The sequence below is a fragment of the Gopherus evgoodei genome, chromosome 2 (genome assembly GCF_007399415.2).
Source record: "Gopherus evgoodei ecotype Sinaloan lineage chromosome 2, rGopEvg1_v1.p, whole genome shotgun sequence".
NCBI classification, from domain to species: domain Eukaryota; kingdom Metazoa; phylum Chordata; order Testudines; family Testudinidae; genus Gopherus; species Gopherus evgoodei.
In genome coordinates, this window is record NC_044323.1 from 41,940,018 (window position 1) to 41,958,991 (window position 18,974).

The 18,974-nt window shown below is 41.6% G+C and overlaps 1 protein-coding gene across 8 annotated transcripts in view; it reads left to right on the forward strand.

Annotated features, from left to right (window-relative positions):
* The window catches only part of CROT (carnitine O-octanoyltransferase), a 39,709-nt gene extending 21,763 nt beyond the window's left edge, over positions 1–17,946 (forward strand). For 4 of the 8 annotated variants that reach the window (XM_030550465.1, XM_030550463.1, XM_030550462.1 and 1 more), the window contains 12 exons: positions 436–544; positions 4,040–4,133; positions 4,225–4,350; positions 4,981–5,082; positions 5,754–5,837; positions 5,926–6,033; positions 6,306–6,436; positions 7,997–8,120; positions 13,432–13,510; positions 14,877–14,970; positions 15,138–15,257; positions 15,727–17,946. In XM_030550465.1, coding sequence (XP_030406325.1) covers positions 436–544; positions 4,040–4,133; positions 4,225–4,350; positions 4,981–5,082; positions 5,754–5,837; positions 5,926–6,033; positions 6,306–6,436; positions 7,997–8,120; positions 13,432–13,510; positions 14,877–14,970; positions 15,138–15,257; positions 15,727–15,847 — 1,292 coding nt within the window. In that variant the 3' untranslated portion in view covers positions 15,848–17,946. Of the gene's footprint in view, positions 1–435; positions 545–4,039; positions 4,134–4,224; positions 4,351–4,980; positions 5,083–5,179; positions 5,394–5,753; positions 5,838–5,925; positions 6,034–6,305; positions 6,437–7,996; positions 8,121–13,431; positions 13,511–14,876; positions 14,971–15,137; positions 15,258–15,372 lie in introns of those variants that run through there. The other 4 variants (XM_030550466.1, XR_003998781.1, XM_030550468.1 and 1 more) reach the window with 4 other exon arrangements.
* The last annotated feature ends 1,028 nt before the right edge of the window (positions 17,947–18,974 follow it).

Sequence of the window (18,974 nt, forward strand, 5' to 3'; positions counted from 1 at the left end):
TCATGGGTGATTTTCCATGTAGCATTTCTGCTTCCTGATGTAAGAATAGCCTCCCCATTTCCAAATTTGTTCAAGTTATGAACATGGCAGTAAACATTGGTGGGAGTTAATAATAACCAAGGTTACATGCATCTATGGATTCTGTCAGTTAATCTTGCAAATGCAGCCTTTGAGACTTATTTCCAAACTGCAGGAAAAAAACCCATAGAATTGCTCTCTGAAAGTAGATGCCTAGTTTGGTCTTGGTTGCTGTTTTTAAATGTACAAAGTCTTAAATGTTAAAGGCCAAAATAATGTGCTGTATTTGTACACGTGCATTTTTTTTACCTGGTCACTTAAGTGTGTCTGTAACGTATCTCCACCCCTTCCCCCATTCACATTATAACTTTATCCAAAAAGTGTTGTGTTCTCATGTTTATTTTATCTTCCTTTCAGAGAGTGAAGGTGAATGCCCATCCCACTTAATAGTCCTGTGTCGAGGTCGAGTGTTTACTTTTGATGCAGTACATGAAGGTCATATACTGAGCCCTCCAGAGATTTTCAGGTTTTTAAATTATTTCATATTAATTGAGTTGCACAGTGAAGTACATTGGGCCTCGTTTGCAAAAGAACAATACTCCCTGAAAGTCCAGACTGTTCAAAACTGGAATGCTTAACATGGCAGGATACTGGTCTCCCATTGTGTTACTTGTAAACTGTAGTAGGTGCCTGTTTTTTCAGATGAAAATGTGATTTTTCAGGCCGAGCAAATCTCTTTGAACATTTTCTGTTGAAGTTTGGAGGGATTGGAATTTTCCCTCCATTATAGTATTTTGATAGTCTGTGCGACTAGGTAACTTTAGCTGAACAGCTTATGCATTTAAACTGAAGGAAAGCTTGTAATAGGCATGAACATGAGCCTGCACTTAGCACTGCAAAATATGGCAAGGGCCTGGAACAACAAGCAAGTGTAGGATTCTAAAAGTATACCATGAAGGTGTTTAGGCAGCAAATATCAATTACGTATTGGGGATCATGGCATGAAACTGTATCAAGATTATCTGATATATCTTTTTTTGAGAACCAATCCATGTAGCAATGAGATATTCATCATAATCATTAACAAAAAGCCAATCAAACAAAACCACCACCACCCTTTCCCTTTGCTCCCTCTTGACCACATTTTAAACATAATCAAAGCTGTGCACGTAAAGTCATGTTTTAGCAGTGATATATTGGCCATATTTCCTGCTGCTGAGCTCCACAGAGGCAGGATTGAGCTATAACATGTGTTGTCTGGTAACATGTTTAAAGGCCTTTTCTGCCAGCTAGGGATTACTGGAACACAATGGGACTCCAGCCACATATCTCACCCCTACACCAGGGCCTGGAAGTCTGACCTGCTATTTGGATTTTTGTGCCACTAAGGGAGTGCAAAGGAGCTATATTAGTGGGAAGAAGAGTGGAGAGAGACAGAGAGAATATAGCCGTCTATATTGTAGACCTTGGTGTTAGAGCACACTGCTAGGTGTTTATTGTCACAACAGATGCTCTCTCTCCAAGGAGCTGCCAGATGTATTCTTAGCACATGAAATTTCTGAATTTCCCCAATAATTATTAATGATTACCACTAATATAATCATTACACACTTCCCAGAAGTGGTTTGAGTAATCCGAAAAATAGGTGAATATGCTAACTTTCCAGACTGGTAATATTATTCGACTGTGCACAGGCTGGTTTACCCTACAGGCCAAATTCTGCTGGTGTAGATCTAGAGTAACTCATCTCAAGTCAGTCCAAGCCATTCCTGGTCCTAGAAAATTCTGTTTCTAGGAACAAAGTAAAGAGACTATATTTACAGGATGAGGGACTCTGTGACTATGAAAAAAGGACAGGAGTACTTTTGGCAGCTTAGAGACTAACAAATTTATTTGAGCATAAGCTTTCGTGGGCTACAGCCCACTTCATCGGATGCATGCAGTGGAAAATACGGTAGGAAGATATATATATATAGATAGATTAGATACACACACGCACACACAGAGAACATGAAAAGGTGGAAGTACCCATACCAACTGTAAGAGGCTAATTAATTAAGAGAAGCTATTATCAGCGGAGGAGAAAAACTTTTGAAGTGATAATCAAGATAGCCCATTTTGGACAGTTGACACAAAGGTGTGAGGATACTTTAACATGGGGAAATTAATGTGCAAACTAGATACCACTAACTTAGATTTGAACAGAGACTGGGAATGGCTCGGTCATTACACTAATTGAATCTATTTCCCCATATTAAAGTATCCTCACGCCTTCATGTCAGTTGTCCAAAATGAGCCATCTTGATTATCACTTCAGAAGTTTTTCTCCCCTGCTGATAATAGCTTCTCTTAATTAATTAGCCTCTTACAGTTGGTATGGGTATTTCCACCTTTTCATGTTCTCTGTATGTATAAATATCCTCTTACTGTATGTTCCATTCTATGCATCCGATGAAGAGGGTTTTAGCCCATGAAAGCTTTTGCTTAAATAAATTTGTTAGTCTCTTAAGGTGCCACAAGTACTCCTGTTCTTTTTGCTGATACAGACTAACAAGGCTGCTACTCTGAAACCTGTGACTATGAAAAAGCTTGGGGGTCACAGTGGATAATCAGTTGGATATGAGCTGCCAATGTGATGCTGTTGCCAAAAGGGTTAATATGCTCTTTGGACGTACAAACGGAAATGCTGAATAGGGAGATTATATTACCTCTGTATTTGGCATTGGTCCAACTGCTGCTGGAATAGTGTGTCCAGTTCTGGAGTCCACAATTCAAAAAGGATGTCAATGATAAATTGGAGAGGGTTCAGTAAAGAGATACAAGAATGATTAAAAGATTAGAAAACCTTACATGGGTAGATTCCAAGAGCTCAATCTATTTAGTATAACAAAGAGAAGGTTGAAGTGGGACTTTGATCACAGACTATAAGTACCTACATGTAGAACAAACAATTGATAATGGCCTCTTCAGTCTAGAGACAAATGGCTGCAGACTAAAGCTAGGCAAAGTCAGATCTGAAATAAGACACAAATTTTTAGTAGTGAGGGTAATTAGCTATTGGAACAACTTACTGAGAGTTGTGGTGGATCAGGCAAACACCAAAGAAATGAACAAACAGAAATCAAACAATTTTCTAACAAGAAATGCCAGACACAAATTAATTCATGATGCACAGAAACCTGCTGCTATCTGCGGGTATTGCAGTTCTGCTTTACAGGTAACCTGATTTTGAGGATGGTCTATCTGATTCGCCTCACTTGCTATATATGAATACGTCTGTATGAATGTTGTTTAAATTCTGATTAGTACTAATGTTTAATCGGTGGAAGTGCCAAATAACTACATATGAATTCTTAAAAATTCAGAAAAAGGTTTTTTTAAAAGGGGTAACAAGGTAGACAGAGAACACCAAGTATAGCATGTACAGAGTCATGTTTACAGGTAAAACTGTCAGAGTACAAAGCTTTGAATGACGTTTTTGGAAGTGCTAGTGCAAGCAAAGATTGAGAAGAGAAACATTCTTACATTGTTTAAGATTTGGTGCATAATACAATCTCAGCTGGGTGGAATGGAGTATGATTCCCTCCTATGATTCTAAGGCCTTGTGTGGATTGGAGATTTGCCCTTATTTCAGCCATTGTTGGTAGTCACCGATATAACTGTACCTGTGCAAATTCCCAGTGTGGATATGCAAAGTGTGACTTGCACTATTAGAGGTGTCCCATGCTTGAAACTGAGTTAAGTGTCACTGGTACAAGTTGTGGTTTTCTTTGTCTAAACTATGGGTTTGCATTGGTGCAGCGGTACCCAGAGGCTGAAATCATGGCAAATCCCCAGTGCAGACACAGATTAAAAAGATCATGAGTCCTGAGCAGAGTTGATACACTTCTTGAAAGTTCAATTAATCTGATTAGGTATGGAATAAGAAATATTAACCAGACTACTGGCCTACTAAAATGAACAATTTTAATCCCGTCTCTGTCTTCATTCTATTTTACTAATTTTTAAAATCTTCTTAAAGGCAACTTGCTTACATCCAAAAGAGATGCCATAATGAACCTGATGGACCAGGGCTGGCGGCTTTAACAAGTGGGGAGAGAACCCAATGGGCAGAGGTTGGAAAATTTCAGTGGTCTTTCAGAAAAATGTTGATTGACTGTATTTGCAACATTTCAATTATTTAACCACTTTTTCATTGCCTTGTAGACACGTGAATATTTAACTAATCTCGATCCAAAGAACTTAGGTCTACTGGAAAGAATTCAGAGCAGTTTGTTTGTGATCTCCCTGGATGATTCCAGTCCCTATGGAACCCCTGAGGATTATACTTCGGTAGTTACAGATTTCAAAATAATTTTGCTCGTCTTTTTAACCAACTTTTGTGTCTCATTGTATGCGTGATTTGTTTGTATAAAATATTCTGGAAAGGCAGCTTAACCATCTGCCTGTCCCTTAGCAATCTAACAGGTCTTACATCATTGTGTCCTGGCCCCTCTAGCATAGGAAAATGGGCGTTGCCATGATTCATTGCCTCCTGTTGATGACCAGGACTGGACCAATGCCTACCACATCTAGAATCTTGGAGGTGTAAATGTGGTGTAAATTTACCCTCACCCCTCTGCATCCCCCAGAATTTCACAGGCCATGGAAGCCCTGACCACCAGAATCTGTCCTTTTATTTTTAAACACCAGGCTTGTATAGATGGTTTTTCTTCAGATGGATATATTTGTTGCATTTTGGGCATGTCTGCTGTCATGCAGACAGCCTTCTTAGTCATGGCTCATCTAAAAGCTCCTTAGGGCAGGGACTTTGTCTTGCCCAGTAGAGTAAGTCATAGCTGCTTTCGAGTGCGGAGGTTGGCACTCATTAAAAAAGTATCCAGATATTTCCAGTGTAATGTGACAGGACTCTGGCGCACGTTCGGATATTTCTAAACCCCATGATATTAATTATTGATTTAGATCACCAAGTTGACTCTAATAGGAGATCCAACCATACGCTGGGGAGACAAATCCTACAACTGCATACTATTTTCCAATGGGACATTTGGTTCAAACTGTGATGTAAGTAAAATATGATTCCCTTTTTCCTAGCATATTTACAGTGGGCTCCTTTGTCAGTTTTTCCTCTTCCACAATGGAATTTTTTTTTTTTTTACAGGTTTAAACTTGTTTTTCTTTTCGTGCATTTTCACATATAGGGCACCTTATCTGGCAAACATCCCAGGACAGGTGCTGTACATTTCTCAAGGGGAGATTATGCAGTGCATGTGTTGACTAAAAAGATTTAGAAGTCTACATTTTACTTTCAGAAATATTTTAATGAGGGAGTTTCTTGCATTTGATCAATAGGGAGTTCAAAGAGAAGGGGAATATCATGCAAAAAAAAATGTAAGTTAGTAGGTTTATTATTTGCTTGTATCACGGTAGTGCCCAAAACATGCTAAGCACTGCGCTCTCACATCGGAAAACAGTGTTTCTGCCCAGGTCTGTGGCTCATCCTGGTGCCATATTTTGCCTGTCTACCTGGCTGCAGAGCTAACAAGAGAGTAGATAAATGCTGTATGGGGCTCTATCTGTACAGGTAGAAGGCCTAGAAGTGTAATCTCTTAATGAATTCTGCACAACACAGGAAAACCTTCAGCATAATTAAGAAAGAATGGGGGTGGAAATAAGGAGACTTGATCAACTTTTAGCTGTGCAACCATCATGGTATATTGTCTTGTGTGTTCTAGCATTCTCCTTATGATGCCATGGTTTTGGTAGTCCTGTGCTCTTATATTGATCAGAAGATTATTGAAAGTGAGGGAAGGTGGAAGGTATGTATCCATTAAGTTTCCATCCTTATTAATTAGCATTTCCTCTCTTACGGATATTGATTCCTCTTTTATTTAAAAAACAAAACAGGGATCAGATAAAGTGCGGGACATCCCTTGGCCAGAAGAACTTGTTTTCACATTGAACCAGAACATGCTAAATGACATTGAACGTGCTAAAGAACGGTATTCTCAGCAGGTGAAGTTTCTCTATCTCTTTCTTAGTGATCACTGAGGCTTTCATTTTTTCTAAACGTTAGTAGCTGGCCTCACTCCAGGCCAGAGAACAAAGACCACTAGGACAGATTCAATCCTGAGGTAGCTCTGCTGAAGCCAGGGGAGTTACACCAGGGTAAACCTGATCCATTGTTTTGTGAGGTGAATTCACAGTTCATTATATTTGAACTGAAGCAGGTTGTGATTAGAGCAGTTGCTGAATTCTCCTATGATAACAAATTCTTTATTTGTCAGGTATCTGACTTGCAGCTAGTGAATTATGCCTTTACATCCTTTGGCAAAGCACTGACCAAGAAGAAGGGACTTCATCCTGATACATTTGTTCAGCTTGGCCTCCAGCTGGCCTATTATAAACTTCATGGACAGTAAGAAAAGTTTTTTACCCAGGCTAGCAATTAAATGTATAGTTGAACAAACTGACAAATCTGGGCAAATACAAAGGGCTTTGCGTTCCATTTTATATTTTGCTGCAGTCATAGAAGAATGACGAAATATGTCATAGTGTTTTATTTAGTTATACAGGACCTTATCCTCTGCCACTGAAGTCAGCAGGACTTCTGCCATTGACTTCAAAAGGTGCAGGAGCAAGTCCTTTATGTCACAGTGGGGTAGGTGCTATACTACAGGTACTGTAAGATGAAGGGCAGCCAGCTAGAACTTTATTAACAGTCCATAAAACGTACACATGGGCTGTACTGGTTAAATGATAAGGCAAGGACTTGGCCCACAAGGATCTATATTACCTCATTAACTGAGACACAGTGTGTTTGAAGTAACATCTTTTATTGGACCAACTTCTACTGGTGAGAGAGACAAGTTTTTTAACCCACATAGTTTTTTAACTCACATAATTCTTCTTCAGGTCTGTGTAAGCTCAAAAGCTTGTCTCTCTCACCAAGAGAGAAGTTAGTCCAGGAAAAGATATTACCTCACCCACCTTGTCTCTCTAATATCCTGCGACCAGCACAGCATACCTCACTAATTGCTTATTCCTATAAGGGGATTTGGCCCAGGTGCAGATGAGAGTCTCATCTGTAGTCTATAATTAAACATTATTCGGTGGTGATAAATCTCTCTCTTCCAATATCCCAACCTTGTAAAAAGCCTTAGCAGACTCATTGTTGTCATCCTGTCCTCATCACCAACAAAGGCTGCCTGTAGAAGTTATAACAGCATAATAAAAAGATAGTGTACAACCAAGTTCCTGTCCTTGCACACTGGGCAGGTGGCTGAGGAAGGTTTTATTTTGTACTCCCAGCCAAAAGTTATTGAAGACTCTCTCTTTGTTGGTGATTATGTCCCTCCTTTTCCCCTGCCTTTACTACCATCTGTTAGTATTTAAAATAGTTTAAATATGAGTCATCACAGAGCTGGCAAATAGTTGCCTGAGGATGTCATCTGCAAAAAGACCACATTCCTTGCACAGGTCATTGAACACTGGTTTATATCAATTGCCCAACAAAAACAATCTGGGTAAGGGCTCTTCTTAAACTTGTTTGTAGATGCCCGCTGTTGCTAGTGGATTCCCCCAGTCTGTGGGTCTTGTGTGGGGCAGATGCCTTCTCTCCTTTGTCCTTGATGGAAGAATACATAGGAAATTGAAGCTTGCTTACTTTCCAGTCACCTACATAAGGGGGTATAGAAGCCTTAGCATTTGCAAAAAGCAGCTCATGAAAGAGTCCAGATTTTTTTATGACTTTATAATGGCATCTGAATTTTCTTAGTCCTAACTTGCCTCTTGTAAACTTTCTTATCGTTGAGTAATCTGTATTACATTTCAGACACTTAAAAGAAAATGAGTGGCTTACTCTTGCTTGTAATTGAGTGTAATGGGACAGAATATTTTTTATATGACATTTTTTCTTTAGAGAAGAGAAAAGATTTATCTTTGTAGTGAGACACTTTGTCCTAATTTTCCTTCTTAGCCTAGGCTGTTGTTATGAAACTGCTACAACCAGACGTTTCTACCACGGACGCACTGAGACTATGAGAACATGTACAGTGGAAGCAGTGGAGTGGTGCAAATCCATGCTGGATCCATCTTGCAGTGTAAGTATTGAAAATCTGCTTTAGCTGTAATGTATTTAAAAGACCTGCCATCTGATCTACTTTAGATAAGAGAATATGCCATTAATTGTGTCAGTAACTGGAGAAGAATTCATCTTCAGCTGGTTAATTCAAGTGGGTATGTCACCACCAGGGCTGGCTCTCAGAATTTTGCTATCTTAGGTGAAGTGCAGTATATGACCTCACTCTCTTTTTTATTTAAATTTTATTTTTGTTTTTAACTCTGCTCTATGTTGTACACTCCCCACACATGCACCTCACCCCTCCCAATTAAGTGTGGTCAGTGCTGTGCCAATGGCAGACATTGCTATGAGGCATGGAGTCTGGGAGCTGCGCATGCTCATCTGTGTGTGAAATCTGCATTGGGAAGTTGCTGGCAGCAAGACTGATTCCAAAGTCTAAGAGTCTTTCATCTCCTGAATACTTGAGCTGGGGAGCTGACCTCTCTTCTGGTTCCCCCACCTCTCCTACCCAAGCTTCTCTCTCTCCCCAGGTGCTGGCTGCTACTGAAAGTTTCTTCCTCTGCTTCTCCCTCTGTGCCTGTCTGGGAACCTGAGGAGATGACAGGAAAGGCAAAGGATCTTGCAAGATATGTTTACATATCTTCTTAGAGAAAATCCAAAGCTGCTTCATGTTCTTCATCTTGGATACTGGGCTTACACCAAACCACTCTGTTTGATGCTTTACTTTACTATTCTTATTTCTTCTCTCCTCTTCACTTCATTGGCTTCTTATTCATTTGTGCTGCTGCTTTAAAACTCTGACATTTAATACCATCACTCAAATCTGACTTCCCTTTGTTTTCTTATCTCCCCCCCTGCTTTTCCGTTTGCTGTCTTCATTTATCTTCTTACAGTCAGACTCATACAGCCAGTTAATATTGAACTTTGCTGTTTCTAGCACTGATCCCTTGGGATCTCTCTTCCTCTCCATTTTTCTGATTCCCTTCATCATTTTAAATTTCATCCCAACTGCTCTCCCGTTTCTGAATGCTGTTGCTTCTGATAAACTTCAAGCACATGCTTATCTGCTTTGCTGAATAGGATGCACTTGAATAGGTGCTTAAAAGTTAAGCATGTGCTTAAGAGCTTTGCAAGAACAGAGCCTTACTACCTCATCACTTCTTTTTCTTTGCTTAGAATCATAGACTCATAGAATATCAGGGTTGGAAGGGACCTCAGGAGGTCATCAGTCCAACCCCCTACTCAAAGCAGGACCTATCCCCAGCTAAATCTTCCCAGCCAGGGCTTTGTCTAGCCTGACCTTAAAAACCTCTAAGGAAAGAGATTCCACCACCTCCCTAGGTAACCCATTCCAGTGCTTCATCACGCTCCTAGTGAAAAAGTTTTTCCTAATATCCAACCTAAACCTCCCCCACTGCAACTTGAAGCCATTACTCCTTTTTCTGTCATCTGCTACCACTGAGAACAGTCTTGATCCATCCTCTTTGGAACCCCCTTTCAGGTAGTTGAAAGCAGCTATCAAATCCCCCATCATTCTTCTTGTAAGCGTAATAGTTTGTTGTTGCTAAGAACCCATCAATTATTGACCATTTCAGTTTGTGTCCTGTTACCATCATCCACCATTTTTGGTCAAAGGGGCTTCATAAATAAATAAATGGAATGTAGTGTCAGAGCAGAGACAGATCTTGGGCTCAGTGTTTGGAGCCGTTTGCTGACAACCATGCCATCTGTAACCTATATTTGTGCTTACATTGCCAGGAGAATAGACTAACTAGTAGGACTTATCTGTCTCTAAAATCTATGGCTAAACATAATCACAAAACTCTTATACTTTTAAAACCATGATGGTGGGTTAACAACACTAATTGGCAAATAAACCCTATAGCTAGCTAGAGGAAGAAGAGAGCATGATCAATCAAAAAGTCCTTCCTGACCCTGACAGAGACTGGCTGGCTTAAATCTACCCTTACACTTATTATCCAACCCCTGAGAGAGTGCAATAGGAAAGAAAAATTGGGGATAAAAAATAACACGTACTTACCAACTGAATAACAGAAAGCTGCAGCAGCCATTTTCAGTCTAATCCTGTCAGGACTACAGCTGTTTGCCTCTGCCAGATTTAAAGAGCCTGCTTCAGAAAATGCATGCTGGGGGAAAGTTCTTACAAATGGGCAGTTCTGCACTGGGGAGAGCAAGTAAAGACCAAAGAATTGAAGTTGGGGTACTTATCACTACAGTCAAACAGCATTTACGGTGTTTTTGCAATTGCTCACCCCATCGCATTGTCAAAAGCTTTCACAAAGTCCTGGTATACTGACCCTCATTTTTCTCATCTGTCTAAACCAACAGTTGTTAGAGAAGTAATTAGATTATTCTGAAGTTATTCTCCTCTCACAAATCCATGCTGTCTCACTTCTGAACTGTACTTTTCCAAATGCATTTTTAAAGTGTAATTTCTAGCTTTTCTTTATGTAGTTGTTAAGTGTACAGCTCTGTCATTTTCAGCCTCTTTCCTAGAACCCTGTCGTACATTTGAGCTATACATAAAAGGTATAGCTCAAATGTAAGCTATACCCTCTGTCACAGGGTACCTGTCTTGTATGAAAAGACTTTCTAAAAGTAACTGAACAGTTCCAGCTCCTTGACTTACCCCTAATTTAATATCATCCACAAAAGTAGCCCCCTCATTTTACATGATGGCTAAATATCTGTTTCCATTGTTTAAATAAACTCAGTTTTTTCCAGTCTTTCATCATTAATACTCACAAGTACAACAGTCAGCAGGTTTAAAATAAACAAAAGGAAGTATTTCTTCACACAGTGCACAGTCAACCTGTGATAAGTTCCTGGAGGATAGGTCCATCAATGGCTATTAGCCAGGATGGGCAGGGATGCAACCCCATGCTCTGAATGTTTCTAGCCTCTGTTTGCAAGTAGCTGGAAGTGGACGACAGAAGATGAATCACTTGATTGCATGTTCTTTTCATTCCATCTGAAGCACCTGGCATTGGCCACTGTCAGAAGACAGGATACTGGGCTAGATGGACCATTGGTCTGACCCAGTATGGCCATTCTTATGGATGCATTGCTAGTATTCTGCTGATGCAAATAAGTCATTATTTTTCAATAACCAAGTTATCCTTGCTTTGCTATCATGTTAATAGACCCATTGTTCTCTTATTTTTCTGTCTTCTGATATAATTTGATAGTACAGTTTTTAAAATCTCTAGCTATTTGTTCTTACTCCTCTCTGTTCTTTCAGTACATTCTTTCTACTAATGCTGTTGTGTTTTGCCCCCTGTATTTTATTATATTTCTGTATTTACTCATAGTTAATTACAACAGTTTAGGCCTGGATCCTGCAATCTGATCCTCCACTGAAGTTAATAGAGCATTGCCCAGGCAGATCGAGTTGGGACCTAGCAGTGAGCCAGTCTATCTGAGAATCTTTAATAATGTAATAAAGCTAAGAGCTTCCCTAGTGTTCATCCATTTAAAAGATCAATCTGCTTCCCTTTCAGTCTGTTGCACTCAGTTTTATGGCAGCTCTTTTCAGTGTCTCACTGACCTGGACAGCAGCACACCTGGGCTAGATTCACAAGGGGGACTAGAGCACTGCAATGCTCCAAACTCCAGATTAGGCACCCAGGCTCCCTCTACAGTGTGTGGGGAGAGAAAGTGATTCACAGATGCTAGCATGCTGAGCTGAGCCCTGCATAAGCAGGTCAGTAGGAAATGCTGAGGAGAGGGCTGGGGCCTATACATCGCTCTTCAAAGGGAGTTGGGTATCAGTCTGTGCTTGGGATTCACAGACATGAATCCTCTCCTGGAGTTAGGCACATAGGCTAGGTCAGCCCTTTCTGAAGAACAGAGGTGGTGCCCCTCTTCCCTCATGGCCAGTGGTTAAAGCATTCACCAGGATGTGGATTTGGATTGTGGCTTTGGATTTCTGCTGTGCCTGACTTGAACCCAGTTTTCCCAACTCCTAGGTGAGTGCCCCTAGCACAGGGCTGTGGCTCTCTCCTGTTGAAGCTATTCCACTTTGTATGAAAGACCTAAATATTCAGTGGAGGAGGGACTGAAACGTGAAGCCACCAGGCTGTAGAATCATTCTGTCTCTCAAGCCCAATGATAGTGGAACAGTTTCAACAGCAGACGTTGGGAGAGACCACCCCAGAGTACCCCATTTCTCAGTGGTTAGGGCACTCGTGGGAGAACTGGGTTTAAGTCCCTGCTCTGAATCAGGCAGAGTTGGAATTTGAACCCAGGTTTCCCATGTGCTGGATGAGTACTCTAACTATGGGATATTGGGGGTGGGGGAGGGGCACCATCATTGTCATTTTGTGCGGGGACAGCTACAGTAGTTGTGCTATAAGGTGGTCTCCGAGCCCAGGCAATATAAGCAAGGGAATGCACAGTCAGGGCCATCCAGAGGTTCTGGGGGCCCGAGGCAAAATCTGAAACTGAGACCTCCCCACCCTTTCAAAAAAAATTACCACTGCAAGTGGTGGTTGTGAGGGGTTTGAAGACCAAGCACTCCCCCGCAGCGGCAACTTGGCTCCTGTCCCATGGGGTTGGGCCCAGCACCTCTCTATGCACTGCAGCCTGGCACATGGGGTCACAGCACTGTTCAGGTGTGGCCAGGCTGCCCCTCTGTCTAAGGACTTTACTGATGGAAACTTAGGTGCTTATAGGATTAGGCTGCAGCTGAACAGTGGTTTTGTGAATGCCAGTGGTAGCCAAATATTGGACTTAGCTACCTAACTGACACTTTGATGCTTAAGCCCTCCTCGTGCATCTAGTTGCTATGTGTGTTTAATTTAAGAGCAATGAAGTGAGACGCTTCACTATTTCCGTATGGCTTTCTCTTTTCACTTTTGTGATTTCCACATGCAGTTCCATGTCTGTGAAATGCAGTCATGTGCGCTACTGTCTGATGTATTTCTAAAAGTTGGTGCTAGTATAGGAAAGCCATTGTATTTAATCTCTTTAGTTTAAAGTGACTATTTTCAATTCCTTCAGTTTCTGTCAGTGGGGGCGGGGGGAAGAGAAGGAAGGGGTTTAAGGTTTAGAAAACTGTTCTGCACAGAAGATGACTGGCTAAGACCTAGGAAACAAATTATCAAGAGCTCCTGTGCAAAAAACAGGGTTCAGGAAAAAAAAAATCACAGGAATTAAAAAATGAGACATAAGGCACAAATGTAACTTTTCCATGCTCCTAAATTTTCGTCTCTTCTTAAGCTCTAAAGCTTGTGGATGAAAGGAACTTGCTTATCTGTGTCTGTTGTAATATTCAACTGGGTTGGTTTTGTTTTTGTTATTTAACGCAGTCTCATAAACGGCAGCAACAGATGCTAAAGGCATTTGCAAAGCACAACAAGATGATGAAAGAGTGCGAGAATGGAAAAGGTATTTTCTTTCTAACGACTAATTTTCTCTTGTGCCTGAAAAAGGAGTTTTACTTCGTGCTAATATGATTTCTCCGGCTCCCTACTAGGTCAGTCTGAGTAATCCAAGACCACCCAGGGGAACCAAAATATTATAAATTTTTGCTGGGAGCCCCTGCCTTTTTATACCCCTTGGCATTTCCTTCTAGCTTATGTGTTGCCTCTCTTCTTCCTGCAGGGGGGAGGGTGCACGGGGGGGAAGGGGAGTGTGAGGGTAGAGGAGAGTGGGAGCGAGGGTCCTAAGCATGGACATTTAATTCCAGTCCCCTGGGGCTAGATCCACAAAGGGACTTAAGAATCTAACTGCCACATAGGTGCCCAAGTCCAAGATTTAGCTCCTCAAAACCCAGCTCAGCTGCTGCCTAACCCTGTAAGTGCCTAAGTTCTGCAGTAAACTCTTCTGGGTGTCTAAAAATCCACTACTGGGTATGCACACACTGCCTAAATCCTGACGCCATCAGCCTGGTCAGCACCTAAGCCCTGGCAGAATGCTGAGACTAGCTGTGCCTCCGGCCTAGCTCATGGCCTCATCTGGTTGGCAGGCTCAGAGGCCACCTTAGAGCATGCCTACCATCTCAAGCCCCACACAAAATATAGAAGAGGAGGAGCTGATGGTGCTGGCCTGAGGCTAGGCACCTAACTTACTTTAAGGGGCTTGGGCAATACCCCTCTCCTCAGCATTTCCTACTGGTTAGCTGAAGTGGCTACATGCTCAGCAGCAATAATTTTTAGTTTCCTCAGCCACACACCCGGGCTGAAAAGCCACCCAGACCTAGCAGGAGCCCAGAGTAGATTTCTGGGGTGTGAGCAGCACAATCGTTTTTGCCTAGTCTGAAATCTCATCCTTTCTAGATACAGCCTTTCAATAGCCAAGCTTGGGGGATCTTGATAGTCTTTTCCAACTGTATGATGAACTCAACTAGAGTGCTCTGGTCTTCAAAGCATCCATTGCTAGAAGGATGAAGGGAGTTTCAGAATTTTCTTCAGAATGCAGAAAAGCATGTCTGTGCCCTTGATCATTTGGGCCCTTTCCCAGACAGTGCTGGTTGCCTCCTAGCATGAAAGGAGAGATGTTTCTCACTGGAGCTGGAGGGGGCTAGTAATGAGGTAAACTCTTTGTATTTTTATCTCCATTGTAGGCTGAATGCAACAGCCTCATTGGACACCACATTTCGGAGATGACTTCAGGGTGCTTCAGTCTGGATCTCTCTTTCTTTTTAGGGCTCTCCCATGATCTGTTCTGGGTCCAGCATTTGAAATTCCCATTGTCCAGACCAGGAAGAACTAGATATTTCTCTCAGTTATGAGGTTTCTTGTTTGTTTGACAGGATTTGACCGTCATCTTCTGGGTCTCCTACTCATAGCAAAAGAGGAAGGACTCCCTGTGCCAGAACTCTTCACAGACCCTGCATTCACTAGAAGGTAATTATTAGTCTTGTCCGATATGCAAGTCAAACCTCTGGGTGTTGATGGGTTTATCACATTTGCCTTCAGCTTGCCAATCTCTTGATCCCAATAATTTTGTATTTCCTAGCTCCACTTTTTAATACTAATTTAAATCAAACAATTTGCTTTTTTTTACTTCATAGTGGGGGAGGTGGAAATTTTGTGCTTTCCACTAGCCTGGTTGGCTACACTAGAATTGGTGGAGCTGCAGTCCCCATGATACATCATGGCTATGGCGTTTTCTATAGAATCAGAGATGACAGGTAAGGGTATATTCTCACCTTCTTGGGCCTGGCATCACTCAGAAGAAAACTGTAAAGCTGTTATCTGAACTTCTTTCCCGTTTTTACTTTGCCCGATTGTATCAATGTCATGAAGGTAAAGGAAGTTCACAGGGAAAGAGAGAGAATATCCAGAATCTTAAAGCTAGTTGCAGTAAAGGAAGATATGGACAACACTTTCAAATGTAAGTGACTAAAGTTAGGTACCTAAATCCATCTTGGCATCTAAACTACAGTGACCTGATTTTCAGAATTGCTGAGTACGTACATGTCCTACTGAAGTCAATGGGAGCTCTGGATGTTTAGCTTCTTTGAAAATCAAGACAACGTTATTTAAGTGCCCAATTTAGACACCCATGTTTCAAAATTTCAGCGAATAATTTTACAGTTTGTGTGAGGACGTGCTTAAAGTTCATGATCTAAAATAACTAGTTAACCTTTATACTGATAGAATTGTGGTGACCTGCACTGCCTGGAAATCATGCCCAGAGACCGATGCAGAAATGCTGTGTAAGAACTTGTTCCAGTCTCTTCAGGACATGATACAACTAATGGCCACAGCCCATCTGTAGAGTTGATAGTGACGTTACTGTGCCTTCACATATTGTGCGTTATTGTGTCTGGCACTTGCTAAATGAAATGCTTGTCACAAAGAACGTTAAACTCTATGTAAAACACTTAATGATACTTCAGCATAGACGTTAAGCAGAACTAATGCAAAACCTGTCCGTTTTAAGAAATTTACTGCAGCAGCAATGCAAGTTTCTTAAAAGAATAATATATCCATTTGCACCAACAATGCAAACTATGGCAAATGATCAGCGTAGAACTATACAATCTTAAACTATGCCTCAACAATGCAAATGTATCAGACTATTGTGATTTTTGGAAACTGGAGAATTTGTGATGGCCTGTTTTTATAACTTTCCTAATGGTAGCTGATAGAGTACGTGATAATCTGGTGACGTTTATTTCTATGGTTCACTAATTCTGTAGTTCAGCGTAACCATTCCAGTGCTAATACCTTATGGTGCTATCGCAATTGACATTGGTGACAGTTTTTATGATTTTTCATTTGTGAAAGAATCAAGGAGAAATATTAGAATAACAGACTCTCCAAGTTATATATGATTTTTATTATTAGCTGCCTTCCATTTTCACCATTGGGATGATTTCAAACCAAGAGCTTATTCGTGAGTAGAGACTAGTTTCTCAGGTGAAGGCTGAGATCACTATAGTTTGAAAAATACTTTTAAATTCAAGATGGTTTCTTTTCAAAATAAAGAGATAAAACTAGGATGGCTACTTGCAAGTTTCCAAAGGATGATATACTTTGTGATGAAATAACTACAAATATCACTGCTGCTCCATAGAAATTAAGTGCAAATTTAAAGCTGGCACTAAGTATAGTCTGATAAAACTCTCAGGATTTTAAGCTTTCTTTGGATTTTAAATAAGACTTTTGTTTGATAAACTTTGTAATTTCTTCATAGAAATAAAACAATCAAAAAAGTTTGTTTCATGTCGGTTGATTGGTTTATATCTATACTGCTTGATGCATAGCAACCAAACTTTCCAAAAGGGAAGATTCTTGTGTACAGATGATGAAACTAACTTAACACAGATTCTAAAATCCCCACTGTTTGCCCTTCTGGAGGTATTGGGGCCCCTGGAGAAGTCAGGAATTATTATTGTTTCTGTTACAGTAGAACAACTAGAATTCTCACTGAGATCAAAACCTCATTGTGGTAGTTACCATGTTACAATGGTGCAGTTCGCATCACTTTAGTTAACATGACACTCACTTACTCTTTAATAGCGAACTTTTCTAAGTGCTCTAAAATAAACATAAGAAGGGACTATCCCTGCTCTGAGGGCAAAATGTTTGAGCAGAAAGAGAGATGTAGGACTTGCCAAAGTTTATACAGCAGATCAACAATCAGGCAGGAGCAGAACCCAAGTCCTTCTTATTTGCAGTTCAATGCCCTATTTGGTAGACCACTGTGATATGTTCATACCCATGTGTTGTGTGCAAGGAGACACTACAATTACTAGAATACTGGGTGTAACAGACTGAGTGTTTATCCTGGCCAAATTGTAAACTTCATGTTTTGTGAATCTATTTTGTGATTGTAACCTTTACTGCAACTGTTAGTGTATTGTAACCTCCATATTGGGTTAAGAAATCCAGGTGGTATTGAAAACCAATCTAATCTTGACAAGATAAGGCTGTTGTCGACATTCTGTGGTCATGCTAGGTTATGGGACACCTCAAAAGGGAAAACAGTGCGAGCCATCAATGTTGAATGACTTTTTTCTGGAAAAATGGGTTTTTACCAGCAAGGCCATTGACTGTCTATGCAGGTTGGGGGAGGAGTGGGGAATGAAGCTGGGAACTTCATCAGCAAAAACACATGGATAGAAATGGGATAGAGACTATTTTGAAAAGGTGGCTGCTTTGCTAACAGAGGACCATACCATTAGCACCTGTAAGCAGAACTTGCTGGAGAGAGTGACAGCAGGAGACTATCTGCTTGAGGACACTCACCAGAACCAGGACTCCCAGACAGGGTGAGATTGGACCAGGGGGATTGCATTCAGGACTGTTTGTTGATTTCCATAGATCTGTAATTTGCTTGTGCTTTAAGAATAAAGTGGTTGTGGTTAAGAATTCTTTTGCTAAGTCTGTGTTCATTGCTTTGCTGCCAGGTTGTCCCTGAAGGGCATAACTAGAAAACCAGAGCACTCAGAGAAGGCAACAGGGGGCTTGGGAGAGCTGAGGCATTGGTTCTGGGGTTTAGGTGGCCAGATCGCAATCCCCATGCCCAGGAAGAGTGACCTGTACAAGGTCTGTACGAGGCAGTGTACCTGAGCGATACAGAGCTGGAAACAGTGATCAGTCACCCCAGTGGGGCTTAGAAGTACGTGGGATTTAGGAGTGGGATCCATTCATAACAAACTTGTGTCCATCCAGAGGAAAATGGGGCCAGTTTGTGACAATAGGTGAAGACAGTGACAGAGCTAGTAACAGAACTCTTAGTGGCTGGAGCTGCAGGCCTAAATGTTTAGATTATGAAGTAATTGAGGACTTTGGTACATGCTTGGCTCAGTGTTTCTTGGCTTTCCAAGGTTTAACAGGACCTCTTTTGTTTACAGACCTTTCCTGAAAGCAAAGGTAAGATTGATGGGTAATACTGTCGTTTGTAAAGTACTGAAACAAATGAACCATCACACTTCAGAAATGTGGCACTTGCCTTTAATTCATGTATCATGGTCCAGCTTGAGAATTAACTAGAGCAGTGTTTTTCAAAGTTCGGGTTGTGACTCAGTACTGAATTGTGGCATGTAAGGCACTGGGTCGCCTTGCTCAGCGACCCAGTGGCTGTGGTCAGCATTGCTAACTGGGATGTTAAAAGTCCTGTCGGCAGTGCTGCCCAGCTGAGGCATGCTAGTGCCCACCTGCTCCGACACCACGCTGTGCCGCGGAAGCGGCCAGCAGGTGGGCCATGGGGATCTGCGTGCTTCCCCCACCCTGAGCACCAGCCAATGGGAGCTGGAGGGGGGGGCGGTGCCTGCGGGCAAAAGCCGTGCGGAGCTGCTTGCGCACCTCTGCCTAGGAGCCAGACCCGCTGCTGGCCACTTCTGGGGCGTAGCGTGGTCCTCAGTGCCAGGACGTGGGGGAAGCCTGCCTCTCACCCT